This window comes from Bombus terrestris, chromosome 2 (assembly GCF_910591885.1).
Source record: "Bombus terrestris chromosome 2, iyBomTerr1.2, whole genome shotgun sequence".
NCBI classification, from domain to species: Eukaryota; Metazoa; Arthropoda; class Insecta; order Hymenoptera; family Apidae; genus Bombus; species Bombus terrestris.
This window is the reverse complement of record NC_063270.1, coordinates 13,553,350-13,569,151: the sequence shown is the minus strand read 5'-3', so window position 1 is coordinate 13,569,151 and position 15,802 is coordinate 13,553,350. Positions and strand designations below refer to the sequence as shown.

The window sequence follows — 15,802 nt, the reverse complement described above, 5'->3', positions numbered from 1 at the left end:
GAACGGTTCCGAAGAAGCGAGCGAGCGAACGAGTGAGAGAGAAAGAGAGAGACTTAAAAGAGAGAGCACGGTCAAGAGGCAAGGATGGCAAGACGGTAAAGAAAAGTAACGCGAGCCCGTAAAGGAGAATCAATTCGATTCCCCAGCCGTATCTTCACCCCGCAACCCCTATCGTTTCCTCGCTTCCCTCCCTTGAAACTTTCACCGTCGCCGTCAAATCTCCTTCTCTGCTCGGCGTCGTTTTTCTTCAACCCCCGCCCCCATCCCAACCAACCCCTCACCCCCACTTTTTGCACGCTTCCGAGCCTGCACACGCCTGTTCCTTCCTTCCTTCCTTGGCATCGCCCATACTCCTTTTTCGTGCAACAAGTGCGCCCCGACTCACATCTTTAAGAAAGCACGCGCCCCTCCTTTCTCGTTTAAGCCACCATCGTCCGCTGCTAACACCACCGTCGTAGCCCGCCTCCTGCTCTCTTCTTCCTTTTGCTCCTTTTCCCTTTTTCCTCTCGCCCTCTTCTTCCCATCTCTTCTCCTATCTACCGTCTTCTTCTTTTCCCTACGATCGTTTCTCTCTCGGTCGGTCCTCCATACCCCGTCCTCTTTAGTCAAGCCGCAACTACCTTCCAAATCACTCCACGCTCTTTTCTCCGCTATTCCCCTTCGCGATAGCTTACGGTCGGAAACCTACTGGCAATCGTGCGCTGCTCGCTGCACGTACTCTACATTTTAAGCGAGTATTGGACAGCTTGCGCGCCTGTGTGCACGTGTCCCTTTCTCCTCTCGTTTTCTATCAACCCCTTCTCCCGCTATTCGAGGGTGAGAAAGTGGCGGAGAAAAGTTGGCGGAGACAGCCGCGTTGAAAGACGAACTTCGCGGCTGGGATAACACGAATTCGATGTTTTCTCCAACCGATTTCTCAAGGATCCGAGGGAAAAATTTCTCTGCAGGTTGTAAAGCATAGGTCCGTGCGAGTTTTCTGCCTCGACAGAGTACCGATAGAGAGGAATGGAAGAAGGCAACTCGTGTCTTTCACACGAAGCAACGGCGACCAACGAGGCAGAGGAAGACGAGAAAACACGGCAAAGGTATATTCGCGAATAGTGGCGATTAAAAAGTTTTTACGAGCGTCGAGAGGAGAAAGGCAACGTTGAAACGCATTTGCAATGATATTCGATATCGGCTAACTTTTGCAACGCTCGTAATCTCGAGTCAAAATCTTATATCCTTCTAGTTCACTAAGTATGGTATTTTGATTATGCGAAGAACCGTGGCATTGCTTTAACGTCTCTTGAGAGAACTCGAAGATAATATACGCGGAGCGAAGGAAGAGGTGAGATTAAAATGAAAGGAGGAACAGAGGGGACGAGAGTCAAAAGCGAAGGCAACAAGTATCGTCTACAGAACGCAGATGTTTACGTGTTTTTTTCAGCGGGGTTTCGGATTGCCATCGAGCGAAGTACAGTGAATTTACCGACGATTTAATACCCTCAGGAACGTTTATAGGAGTGCAATAAATAAAAGTCGGTCACTTGCAGCGGATGGCAAAGACATCACCGACGGTTCGATCGCCTCGGAACGAAATTACTTTGGAGAATTCGAGCACAAAAGTTTCCACCTCGATCGCGAAACGACAGCATTTAAATAACGTAAAAGCCAACTTCCCGTAACGAACTTTTTATTTACGAGTATCGTTCGTTTAAACGCGATCATTGCTACTTTTGTGGAACGGTTTTCGCGAAGTTATTAATCGATGACAGTGGCTGCAACGATCAGCCCGACCTGCCCGGCCATGAGAAAGTTATTAATGACGTAAGTTCGAAGGAAAGCCGAGTACGAAGTTACTCTTCTTGGATTGGCTTACAAATTACGCGAGAAGTTGCCAAGATAATGGATTCTGAAATAAATGAAACTAGCGTCTATAATTTAAATGGACACCTGCGGTGCTACTTTCGTCACGTGATTGAGCAACGGTGAACAACAGATCGTCTAGTGGCAGAAAATCAATCACCGGACACTTCGGCTGAAAACAGATTCGAGGCTCGTCCTTGTCGAGAAAAGAGAGTTAGAAAACGGCCGGAGCAAATACGCGTTTTCTGCCGTTTCTGTAAACCGACGTGCTTCGACTCGATGCCACAGGTAACTCCACGATATTAAAACTTTTCAATATCGTTCACTCATCTGTCGTTTTTATTATCTTTGACGAAGAAAATGAAAAAGAATAATAAAAGCGGCAGGAAAACATATTCTATTCGCTACGTTTCCATATATTTGTATCTCTAAAGAAAGAAGATACAACGAAACTTTATGGGGTTTATACGGAAGATGGAAATCAAATTCGTCGCTGAAAAAGAACAAACGGGCAAATTATTTCTCTCTGGAGAAAGTCAGTTTATTGGCCGAATACTTCTCGTTCCTGGAAAATCCGGTGACGTCTCTCATTTTCTCGCTTCGCGTTCAGCGACGCAAATATTTACCCGGCTAAACGCACTTCCCTCTCCCGCTTACGGTGAAACAGAGCATATCCCCCATGGTATTGCCTGTCTACGGACGGTGAAATGGCCGACGGCCGAAACACGACGGCCGAAACACGACGGAACGAAACGATCCAACGGCCATGATTTCCACCAGCAGAAGCACAAACCAGGAGATTTGTGTTCTTACTTACCGCGGACAAGGATGAGGGTGCTGGACAGAAGTACGATTCTCAACGGCCAACTGGCCATCCTGGCGTAGACCGTTACGTCGATTCAGCTTCCTCCTGAAACAATACAAGCGTGCCCAATCAATCAACCCATCCATCCCAATCCGCTATCCGCGTATCCCAGCCAACTCTAGCCCGTCCTTCTCTCTTCAACCCATCCACCCTCTTCTCTACTGCTTTGTCTCTCTTTTCATCCATCCCTTTCCTTCTCTCCCTCTCTGTTACATTGCATACTCACGATCAGACCTCATCCCACCTTTCGCTCCGTCCTTTCTGGCAGACTGCCCGTTCTACGCTCTCACCCCCAAGCCACCCTATTCCCCCTTCGCTTCGTGCCCAAACCCCTACTCCGTATCGACAATTTTTTTCCTCTCCAATCCGTGCCTAGGGGTTTGTCCGCTCAATGAAAGTCCTCCCAGACGTTGCGCGTCATACGACGTACATAATCATAAAACACGCGATGCGTACCTACCAAAGGATCGTTTTTGTATACATGTCAATATTCTTATTCTTTTCCCTTTCCTCTTCATCCTCTTTTCTTATTTTCTTTCCTATTCTTTTCCCATTGCTTTTTATATTTTTCTACATGTACAAAGATAGATATCCGATAGGTTTCTTCTGTATCGGCATGGCGCGGCATGCCCGTTTAAAGGGAACAGAAGCTTCGGGAAGAAGCTACGTTAAAACTCGATGATGTATCGGTATCGTATCGCTATCGTATCGGTTCAAACGAAATATTATATTGTGACGGGATATGTGTTTTTTTCACGAATGTTTCGCTCGCGAGCCGCGAACGCGAGCTCGGGATCACTTTGATCGTGCAGGCCTTTCAAAGCGGGAAAGGATAAATTTTGTTGGACAACACGCAAAGGAATCGTCGTCCTCGCAAAGAGAATATAAATACACAACACGGCTGTGTTGTATTCTATTTACGAGTTTAGCTGTTCGCACACTCCGACGCTTTCTTTCTCTATTGGTACTGCTTGAATATTGAACATTTTTTCTCGCCTCGATTTTTCACCGGGCTCGCGCCTACTGAATGGCCATGCGCATATACATATACGTGCCGCGAACTGTGACGATTCGTAAAACGCTGAATTCGTTCCAGCCCGGAGTCCAAGAAGAAAAAGACGCGGTTAACGACCTCATCCGTGTTGCGTCAAACTAAATGCCACGATACTTTCAAAATTGCTTCAATGAATTCGTTGTTGCACCCTAAAGCGAACTTTTTAACTCTATTGGATTACTTGGTACGTTGAAATATACGGAAAAATCTAAACGTACTATATTTTCATAGAATTAACACGCGTTTAAATGTTCCTGTAGACGATTTTCTACGATCCATCGTATTAAATTACAAGTCTTTTTGCCGTCTTTTCCAGGAATGAATTCCTCAAGTTTTTGCCAGACTGCGGAATATTTTTTGTCATTAAGGGAGTTTTATAAAAATCAGAGTGAGTGACAGTGAAATAGAACGGATAACATTGAACATGTCGGTTGAAATGTGATATATTTTACCTATTCTTTACCCATACACGATACCCAATATCGCTTTCAAAAACGAAACTTTTAATTAACCAATTCCGGATTTTTCTCTTTTCAAACAAGAGCAGTATTTGTCCGAGTCTAACATTTCAATATTTAACGAAAGTAAAATAAGTAATTCACATTTGATCCTATAAAATACAAGATAGAACTGTTACAGAATTTCCGAACCATCTATTAATGCTTAAATGACAATAGTGAAAAATAACAAAAAGGTACATTACATCTTTAAAACCGAAATATGATCATGGATTTTAGAAGCATCCCAAACAGTCTATTCGTGACGAATGGAAAGGCGACGTTGGGTCGTTTGCTCTCCAAATTATCGAGAACCCAGGGCGCACACGAATATTCAACACTTTATAAAGCTATAAATACGCAACATATTTACTAATTAGTGAGGTGTGGAGAGACCGAGAGCAAGCTGCCTCTAGCGTCATTAAACTACACTGAGAGAACGCAATGCGGCGCAGCTGTGTTTACTTAACTGTATTTTACTATTGCAAATACGATTTTGCGCATTAATGGGAGAACGGTCGCTCCCACCCCTTGCTCCGCCCCCATGACAAAATATACTCGGACCCCAACGTTAACTGACATTTCTGCGATAACCCTGTGTAGTGTTTAATATAACTCTTATCACGCATACGTTCAACATTTATGTGATAACGAAGAATACCGTTTGGTATTGAATTACAAGTTTAAAGTCAAATCCACATGCAAGATCGTTCGATGGATCAGCAATTTCGAAATCCTACTGAACAATTTTGAGAACGGAACAGCTTAAGTTATATTCTACGTTAAATCTCCGTTCGACAAATTTGCCAATATTCCCCCCCCCCATAAGCGTTTTATTTACGATCAAATATCAGAATAAAAAAAGAGGTATATGTTCGTTTCGCGTCTCGTTGACTTGCCTTATAATCTTCAATCGCGACACCGGAAGGACGAGTGACTGGATACGGCGAAACGAATACAGGCACTTCAGTGGGAAACGAAATAACTGTACTTTTTGCCATTTCTTACTTCTTCTCCACGCTGACTGATTCAAAGACTTGAAATTTGGAGCGTAAAATCGTTTGATTCGCTTCACGGCCCCGTCGTCACGTTTGCCCCTCATTCTAGTCTTACACTCGCTCGTCTCGCCGTCAGAGAGACGACCTACACCCGCCGCCCTCGCTTGTACCCTTCGTTTCAGCCAACCATCTAGCCGGTTTCACCCGCATTCGAACGTCATATGCAACCTACCATCCTTTCGTCTCGTCTAAATTCCTCTGTCTTTCTCCCTTTTCATCATTCTCGGCGAAAAAACGGAAGCGAAAAATACCTCTTAATTTTACTACCAAAATCAGGCTAATTTTGATAATGTATAAAATGTAGGACTTTTATTTACCGTCGTGCAATTTATTCTTCATCTATGAATTTTCTTCTTCGATGCACCGAGAAAAATTTCAGTATAAAATTGAAATGGCAAGACATGCGTACTTAAAAGAATTTTTTCATAGTTTCCTGAAACTTTTTTTACGATAGAGAGGCACATGTGCGATGAAAATGACACGAATGCCATAGTGCTAGTATCAACGGAACATAAAACAAACAGTTTTTATTTCCTGTATTTTCATAATTTCTAAGAGATTCGAATGTGATCTTTCGATTTCCGTTTCTTGCAAATCTTTGGCATTCTACCTGTCCAAAGCAGCGACTGATATCGGGAAAGACGTTCGTTCTCGAATGTTCGGAAGATTAAAGAAGTTTTCGCGGAACGGGGCACAGAGCCCGGAGATGGAAGAGGACTTGGACTAGGTCCGAAGATTGGGTCATCCCGCGAATATATCCGTCGACCGGATCGAATCGGGTAACACATTGTTCTCGCGGCAAGGACAAAATTACCTTTATCCGACTGCCGATGAAACGGAACCGGGAAGCAATTCCCTCCGTTCACAATTAAGTTTACGAACGAGAATTGACGCGCCATTTTCCCGTCGCGAACGAATTACCGATTGCAAAACGTGAAACATATTGTAAAAGACAAAGACGCATTGCAGCAAAAAAGGAAGGAGAAGGAAAGAAAGTAAAAGAAGAAGTCAAAGCAAAAAAGATATTCGGAAAGCAGTTACTTGACTAGCTTTAAGAAAATATTACAGACCTGGGCGTACTTCTATAAATTGAGCAAGAAAAAGTAACCATAAAATGTTTTCAAACTCCAAACCTTTGACACACCCTCTCTCTCTCTCTCTCTTTCTCTCTCTTCCTCTTTCTCTTTGCTTGTCGATGCAAGTTCCCGATGAAACCAGCAAAAATCGTTTCCCTCGCGAATGCAAAGCACGTATGTAGGGATAGGAAAATCAACGTAGCACGCGGAAGGTGTCGAGAGTAAAATGTGATCGACGTAAAAGGACGAGCGAAGCGGCATGAAGCGGAAAGAAGCCGTACAGGATCTTGCCACGGTCGCACCAGTGGTGGATCGTGGTACGCCGGGCAAGGCGACGTACGAACGTAATTGTGGCGCTAAAAGCAATTTCCCGACGCGTAATCGTTTTAGCAAAGTGCTTTGCAATTTAGCGAGTCTTTATTAAAATAAAGTCATTCCCAAGCCGGTACTTTATGACTGTCTACCTATCTCCTAATCGTTGGCCATCGACCAAGCGCTTTAACTACATCGATTTATCGACCGTTGAATATTACAGATCCATTAGTCCGACCAGCTATCGACTCGTAAACCCGTGCTTTCTCCCATTCGTCGATTTCATAATACGAATTAAACTGCATCCCGAAAGGTAAGAGGGGCAAAGGGTTGCGAGGGCGATGGAACTAGCGAACGAGCGTGTACGATTGAAACGTGCTCGTAATTAGAAAAGGTACAGCAGCGAATATCGCGCACGGCCGCGTTCGCATCAAGCGTGAGCTGTAATTTAATGTACTTGCACTATATTCAAAGATCAAGCGGCAACACACAAATGGACAACCTGTGTGGGCACGTACCGACATACGTATGTGGGAGTATTCGCATTTCTCTCTCTAACTAATCTCTGTTTATACAGAATTCATAACTCGGAGAGAACAAAAGGGACCCGTAACCGGGGTTAAGGTTAATATATCATTCCTTTAACCAGAGAATCTAAGTCCGTCTAATGGTGAGTTCGCACGTAATAAATGCGATAGTAACCGGTATTATTTACGTCAGCCTTTAGTTCAAAAAGTAACGACTGTCCGGTTCTGTGTATCCCCCTTTTGCTTCTCGTTTCCATGGGCAATAAACGGGTACAGGAGAAAAGTAAGAAGAAAATAAAAGGAAAATAAGAGAAAGAGGGGGGAAAAGTTATTTGAACGAAAACGCGTTATAAATGTTTATAAATGTCGCCGTGCATGGCGGGAGCCCATCTGAATATTTAAAAAGTTTGCCCCAGCTACGTCCATTTGCCGCGCGCACAAAATTAATATACCTAACCTTGATAAAAAAAAAAAAAAAAAAAAAAAGAAGCAAACAACAAAGGTAACGACAAAAGGACGCAGAGATAGAGAGAAAGAGAGGGACATGGTGTTTTCCAACGTCAGTTTCATTCCACCGTTGTCAACGTCAAGAGTATTCTTCTGCTTCGCAACTCGCTACCCCATACTTCTTATTTGCGGAGCTCGTCCACGAAGCCTCCACCTCTCTTCTAACCTTCATTCATCCGTGTCTCGCTTTCACACCCGACACCTTTTTTCTACCAGCCATTCCATCACCTTAGGTCGTCGCCTACAACGGACCAACCATACTTTCCTGCTACGTTCTTGCTCCCATGCGAATTCGTTGGCATCTTATCCTCGACTCTCCTCTTATCTGTCCTGGCAATTTCATCCAGATGAATTAATCGCCCGAACTTAAAGATGAGAGGAAACGTTATTTGTTAAAATCAATTTGTCCCCGGAGATTGCACCAGTAAAGAGGATCTAAACCCGTGAAATTTATCGCGTCAATTTATAACTTCATAATTAATTACTTTCCACCAATGAATCTCTAAAAAATATTTCTCAACATTAAAGCAGAGAATCCAGTGATAAAATTTTACATTCGACTGTCCACGCATAATAAAGTCCAATTAAAAGTAATTGCACCGTTGTTAACTTGAAACATTTTGGACAGAACCCAAGAGTGGTACGTGTACGCGTTGAATAATGCACGCTCATAAGTTGTCCGTTTCGTTATTTGGAAAGAAGACGAGCGTGTAGAGAGTATAGTACCGCGTATCGAGTCAGTGGCGGGCGGAAAAGTGTGGGTTCGTGGGAACCGAGTGTCCTTGAAAATTACCACGCGTTTCGTCTTGGCGGTGAAAATTTCTGGAACGTTGTACCTCGGAATGTAATGCAAACTTCCGGGACCACCTGCTGAAACCACATTTCAGCGAGCGCATTCGCTGGGAATAACGCGTTGGTACCGATGCATTAAGGTCCTTGAACCCAACCGCGTTTCACGATGCGCGTCAGGCAAATTTCCGCAGCCACAGCTATAAATCTTGAAACGTTCCCGCGAACGAACTGATATTAATTAACGTGAAAGCTGCGGGAGAAAATGTCGCGCATCAAACATACACCGTTTGTAATTATGTTTTGCTAACGTTCGGTTCCATTTTACTTTCCGCGAAATTTGGTCGCGAAATTCATCGCAAAATAAGTCGTGCGATTAGCCAATTACAAGTGAATTACATGGAGACACAGCTGCGAGCCAGCACGGATGTCTCTGTTCTTGCGGGATAAAACCGATCTCGCGTCGAGTACATATAGTTTCCCGTATGGCTCCTCGAAGTTGAAATAGGACCATTGGAAACTTTAGTAAAATTTAATGAACGAACTTTATGATGACAAAGTTTATCAAGTGCTCAAGGTATTCTACACATGTAATTAATAATTTGTGTTTCTTCTTCTATTTGTACCTATCATTCATTACATCTCGTCTCTGATATTTTCTGCGCGGATTTCTGTAGCAGTAACTTATGTTCTCATTACATATACATGAACTACGTTAGAGAGATTTTCTCTGATTTCAAATCAAATGAATTACGTGACCATGTATATGTTTCGATGAATAAAATTCTACAATTTATCTCTGTGATATAATATAACGATATATAACGTATTAAATAAATTAAATAACTTTAATATACCTGACCATCTATGTATTTAGTGATAACTTGAATAGCAACAAAATAACTTTATGTCATAACGTTATAATCTTTGCACGTGTATTCGATAGTTGAGTCAAATACTACCATTCCCCTTGTAAAAAGATAATTCATCATCCGGAGCATTTACGCGAGACAATTCCATTCATTTCATCGGAATACCAAACCGCGAGTGGTCGTGTGAGAAAATCGATCCACCCCTTCGATGCACGCGATGCGATTCGCAGTAGGAAGATGCAGCATTCTCCGTCGCGAAAAATTCCTATTACCCGCCGGGGAATTTTCATTTTCTCGAATACTTTCGCGTTATTTCTATTTCCGCAAAGTCCTCATCTTTCACTATTTTTTTTTCCTTTTCTTACATCTATCTGTAGTGGCCTCATCGTTCGATTTGACCGCGTTTTCTAACAGAGCGAAATAATATATCACCAGCCAAGCGATCGTGTACTCGGAGATCCTGGTATTCTCCACGAGGTCTTGGGTGACCCGTTATTTATAGTGGATTGAAATTCGAAGACTGCGACGCGCCGTGGAATTTCATTAAAATTATGACTTAGATATTGGAACGCGACGAAAGCGCGCGCGTGAAGGCTCGTTTACGGAACGTGAATTGACTCGGCAAGTCTATGCCGTGGCATCTCTCCCTCTATCCCTCTCTCTCTCTCTCATTCTTTCTCTCTCTCATTCTCTCTATCTACCTATCTATCTATCTATCTATCTATCTGTCTGTCTATCTATGTCTCTCTGCCTCTATATATATATATACATGGTGGAATGTATACTTGTATGTATGTACAGAATGCATGCTTTTGTGACAACGCCGCTGTATAGTGTGCGCGGACTTGTACAAAGTTTCCTAGCCTGTTTTTGAAATCGTTGAGTCTATACGCAGCCTCTTTGTGGGCGCAACGATATGATCACGTTTAGAAATCTGCTTTACCGCTGATACATAGAAACCCTATTTTATTTATATTTATAATCCGACAGTTTAATATTGTATAACTCGACGTAAAGAGCATTACCTTTGCGAAAGAGGATAGTTACGTAGCTGGCTTTGTTGGACTTGATACTAATCCTCCGCGTTTCAAGATCTTGACAGAGAGCATTTTACTTTAAAGAAGTTTCATAGAGACAATTTACGATTTATCGAAATTGTTAGAAACATCTACGAACTGGTAGGGTTTGCTAGAAGTACCTCTGTTCTGATTGGGTTTAATACGGATGACTTCGAACCCGTAGAATTCGCTCGAGTTACTTCTGAAGTTCGTAAGTTTCCGATTCGGAGGTTTTGGCGATTTTACGGTTGTTAGAGTTCTTTGCCAGACCGTAGCATTATCAAAACCTACAGATCATCGAAACCTAAAGAAGATCATCGAAAACCTAAGATTATTATGTTTCCAAAACTATCCAGATGCTTGAATTACTGCGGTACTTAGGATCGCAGAGGTTGTCGAAATGTGAGAACATTCAGAGTCCCTGGGATTTTGGAATTCTTCCATAACTTCGAGTTCTACACCGAGTTCCACGAATCCACTGTAGTCTACGGATCTAACGCGTTACCAACAACGTTTCAGGATGCTCGCTCTAATTTTCTAAATCCACCTGATATAATACTAATTAAATGCTTTATGCTCTAATTTGTCCTGTACTCCAATTTTCTAAATCCAAGATATTCTTAAATACTCGCTATATAGATCCAATCAACTTCCGCGAGGCTAAAATTATTCTAATTAATCGAATGTTGCGTATTTTAATTTTCCGAATGCAAGTTAGCTCTAGCCAAGACTCTATAAACTCGATACGTGGATTCGATCAACTTCTTCGAAGTTAAAACAATCGCTGCAAACCTCGGATGATGCCAATTGAATTTTACAAATTAGAAAATGCTGTGATCGACTTTTAGAAACTCGAGATGAGTAAACGCTTATTGATACGAGTTTGAAATGTTCTATTTCGAGGCATGCGAGTTCGATACGATTTATATTCTGTCCCACGAGTCCGACGTTGCGTATAACGAATCCCACGAGTCCGATGTTGTTTGTATTAGATTATAGAGATTCGCGGATAGCTGTATCAGGTTCAATTAATCTGAGAGTGTCTATAACTAGTTTCACGAGTCTGAAGCCATCCATATCGACTCCCATGTGTCCCGGTAGATCTATAAAAGATCCTATAAATTCCTACTTGTTAAATTCTATCAAATTTCACTAGAAATGTAATATCTTACTTCAAAGATAAAACACATCAACCTATTGCCTATCGTTACGAATTAATAAAATAAATAAAAAAAGAGAAGATTCCTGTAGAAAGTTCGATCGTATTCAACGTTATTTATATTAAAGCTGTTTCGTTTGACGCGCCGTCGTCTATAACGCTTACATGGCATTGAAGATACGCAAAAGATACACACAAGCGAATTTAAGCGCTATCCAATCTAGGTGAATCGTAAGCGTATACATCCCGTATATCTTGCGAGAAAAAGAGAGAGGAATTTCTAATTTACGAGGCTGGATAAATATATTTTTACACCGGGCAAGATCACTGACCGAATAGAGGCAGCAGTAACCCGGCCCTCGGGCTATTCGCGGGGAATCCGCACCGTTTCACTTTATCGCCCCGTTGTCAGGCTATCCTGAAAATACGGAAACGTCACTGTACCCTTGGGGGTTTCTTCGTGGCAGTCAAGCCCGCAGCGGTGGAACGAAAATATAAACTCTAAGCTAGTAGAGAAAAAGCTGGCTTTGGGACGAAATTCGTGGGGAAATTTTCGTGAAAATCGTACATAAGCCATCCTATTAAAGGTATCGCACAGCCTTTATCAAACCGTTTAGAAAACCACAAATCCCATCTTCTCTGTATGCCAAATATACTATTAGAATTTGTTGATATCTGCCAATATTTTATATCAGTCGTTGCGTTGGCTCGAAATTTCTTTTTCTTTTTTTTCCTCTCTCTCTCTCTTCCTCTCCCGTTTTCCTCCATTTTGTGCTCCTATTACTAAATGCGCCTAAGAGAATATGAAATTTCGTTTCGAGAGTTTCGACACGCCTTTGTACGAACGTGTATACACGCACTGGTCGTCAATGCGCAGCTAACTTTCGCAGAGTGTACACTACTTCAAACTCGTTATCGGACAACGAGTTTTTCTAATCTACCAACTGAACGTTTTGCATTTTAACGACATACATGGGAAAAGAGAGAAAAAAAACAGGCAGTTAATATATCAAAGCGTGCATTATTAAACGAACAAGGGGATTTTCTCCGTTATAATCCCTGTAAAAAGGTTCTCGTTCTCGTTGAATTTTATAGTAAGGCGGAAAAGGGAAATAAAATTATCCGTCTAACTTTCCGTAAGCGATGTTCTCTGTTTAATGTTCATAAACAATTCCCAGACACGAATGCTCACTGTGATCCTCTAGCTTTCTACTTGGTACAGTACATTTGTTTTTCAACTGGCGAATCGTCTAAATAATGAAGTTTATGCAGCTGCAATACTTCTTATGAAACACATTGATGAACGGGGCTCGCGTGCTCCTTTTCATTTTTCTTTCGTCCCACCTGCTCACTCTCTGGAGTGGAGAAATAAAAACCAGAAGTTGACAAAGAAACGGAACCAAGAGGGACGCTGGCGAAATTTTCTCGCGTCGAACTCCGTCACGAGTGTTTTATCGAGAAGTTCGGGGGTAACCGAGTTTCAATTGTCGAAAAGAGAATACCATATTTCCAACGAGACTCGACTCAGCTAACGGTGGCCGTAACACGAGAGTAAGTATCCATCCGACTAATTCATTGCTTAACTTTCCGAAGTGGCTGCTAGTCGCTGTGTAACAATGTCTCGAGCGTAATAAGAGAGCCGGAGGAATATTAACCCGTCTGCCGTCCAGAGAAAATATTTATCACGAGCTACTCGTTTACTCGTGCCACCGGAGTTTTCAAGGAAAAGTTCAAATCCCTTCGCAAGTTGCGTGCGAGGATATAATCAAACAAGGGACTGAATAGTTATGCGACGCGAGCTCGCTGATTTATAGCCTCGTAGCAGAACAGGGAAAGAATATCAATGAAATTTGTGTTGAAATATCTTCTGTATCCTGAGTAAAACGGTGTATTTGCAAAAACGCTGGCATGTTATTGTAACAAAATTGTAGAAACGGTGGTACATGGTTAAATTGGGTTTGTTGAACATCGCGGTTGTTGGGTTGTGTCTTTTTCGCGTACGTTGGAAAGAAAAGTTTAGGAAGCAAGCATCGGAAACTTGGGAAAGGAATTACAGGTCTTGAATCGCGAAATATAATTTTATAAAGCTCAAAGAGAAGAATTTGATCCATGAACAAAATTGACGCTCCATATTGCCAAAGTCAGTGTGCTGAAGTTTGACGAAAGACGATAGAAAACAACGATGGAGGAAAATTTCAAGAACGTAGGTTATAGGGGGAACAAGTTGTTGCAGCGACGTGAAACTCGCAGTAAAATTTCACTAAGGCGGATCTTGTCAATGAAATAGAAGAGAGGCGGACAAAAGCTTTGCTGTCCCTCGTGGATTCGAGTTAGTAACGCTCAAGGACTAAATTTTTCAAACTCGACTGGAATTATTCGATGGCTGTAAACGCTCTCATTGCAGACCATATGCATGTCGGCGAATATGCGCCTTGAGGATAGGGCACTCTCGTTGGTCCGAAAACACGACTACAACCAAGAGACACAAAATTTATAGGCAAAGTAGCCAGGCCAAGGAAAAAGAGCAATGATAGAAGAAAGCATATATAACCTGAGATGAAATCTATCGGGACGTAACCTTGTAAACGTGATGCTAATCAACATCGAGCAAACATCACGATAACCGAGTGGGCGGACTGTTTATGGACGATCTATCGTTATCGATGCTCGTCGGATTTTAAAGCTGCCTTCCTGAAACGAATGAAAAACGCGGAAGATTCGATACGAAAAGGCAGTTTTTAAATAGCAGCACGCGTTTCTATTGCGAGCGTCCGACCGATTGTACGCAAGTCCTCTTGTAAAGTCTGATAAAAAAGAAAACATCAGTCCGAACGTTTTCAACGATTGGAACAATTTTTTCCTTTTTGCTTTTGTTGTTTTCGTTTTTATTTTTCTTTTTTTTCGCAATGTTTCGTATGAGAACGCGAGGATCCATTGTCACGGAAGTCGTGTGCAATTCCCAGCGGACAGCGAGAATGCAATAACGTCAGTACGCTAATGTTCGCGGAAATAATGTATTGCTGCTGGTAGTGTAAATTTCGCCCACTAGCTGGTCGATACAACGTAAATATGCGTTAAGGGGAAAGCTGAATGGTGGTACAGAGGAGGCATGGTTCGCGTCCGTGTACGTTCGTCCGTATCAATGGCCACGGTTAATATGTGTGAACGCGACGCTGTAAATGTGTGAACGCGAAGCGCAAGTCAGCGGGAAGATGAGAGGATGTGTAGGGGTTGAGGGGGTGTGCGTGGTGTAATGGCCTGCTACCGAGGGTGCATTAAGGCGGTTTATGTACGCGAAGAGGTATGAGGTCTTTTAACCCAACTCAAATGCTGGTTTCATTGAAACCGTAGTGGTATATTTCAGGTGTAGCATTATGTCCAATAATCAATTTGGATGGTTCATTAAAATGACGTCAAAGTCGACCGAACGAATTGCGATTATAGATATCGCGTCGTATTAATTCGAATAGGATACACCCTCTCGTTACCGTGGAAAATAACGAGATACTAAGGTCCAAATATTATAGGGGATAAAAATACATATAATGAAGAATACGACCATTTCATAATAATTCGATTGCGGTATCTCTATATTCACCTAGATCGATCCCGTTTCATTAACAGTACAATTAGAGATACGCGAAATACTCAATTTCAAAGCGTGAAGCGACCTGCTATTTTCCATCTCTTTCGATCGTCACTAATGCTCGTACGGATTAATAACGGCAAATGGCGTTACACAAATCGGCTCTGTGGCAATGACGATTTTAACATCCTAAACATAAATCCTACGGATGCTAATTAAAAGTATCTGTTTCCATGTAACGGATTATTACATAGGATTCAAAAATGGAACGTAATTAGAGCCATCGAGAGCGATCGAACACCGCTGAATTCAGCGTAGAACGAGTTCTGCTTACAATCTCGGATCCTGACAAAAGAAGAAAAGTTACAGCAAAAGACGTAGGGATCTTTTCTATTAAATCGTTACGAGGCTTTTGTTGCGCCGACACAATGGACAAAACAGAGATAAAAGAAAATGAATGGACGGCGTGTCATTTGCAGGGAATGATGATGCACTCTCACGGTAGGTGCATTAAGGTGGTTTATGCACGCGAAGAGGATCATCCACTTTCAAGGCTCGCGTCACTGTCTCTCTGAAACCGCGACGGATTATGAA

The 15,802-nt window shown here is 42.3% G+C and overlaps 1 protein-coding gene across 11 annotated transcripts in view; it reads right to left on the bottom strand.

Annotated features, from left to right (window-relative positions):
• LOC100644003 (Down syndrome cell adhesion molecule-like protein Dscam2) overlaps positions 1 to 15,802 on the bottom strand; it is a 173,307-nt gene that overhangs the window by 97,077 nt on the left and 60,428 nt on the right. For all 11 annotated transcript variants that reach the window (XM_048414430.1, XM_048414439.1, XM_048414431.1 and 8 more), the window contains one exon: positions 2,666 to 2,758. In XM_048414430.1, the coding sequence (XP_048270387.1) occupies positions 2,666 to 2,723 (58 nt within the window). In that variant the 5' untranslated portion in view covers positions 2,724 to 2,758. The remainder of the gene's footprint in view (positions 1 to 2,665; positions 2,759 to 15,802) is intronic.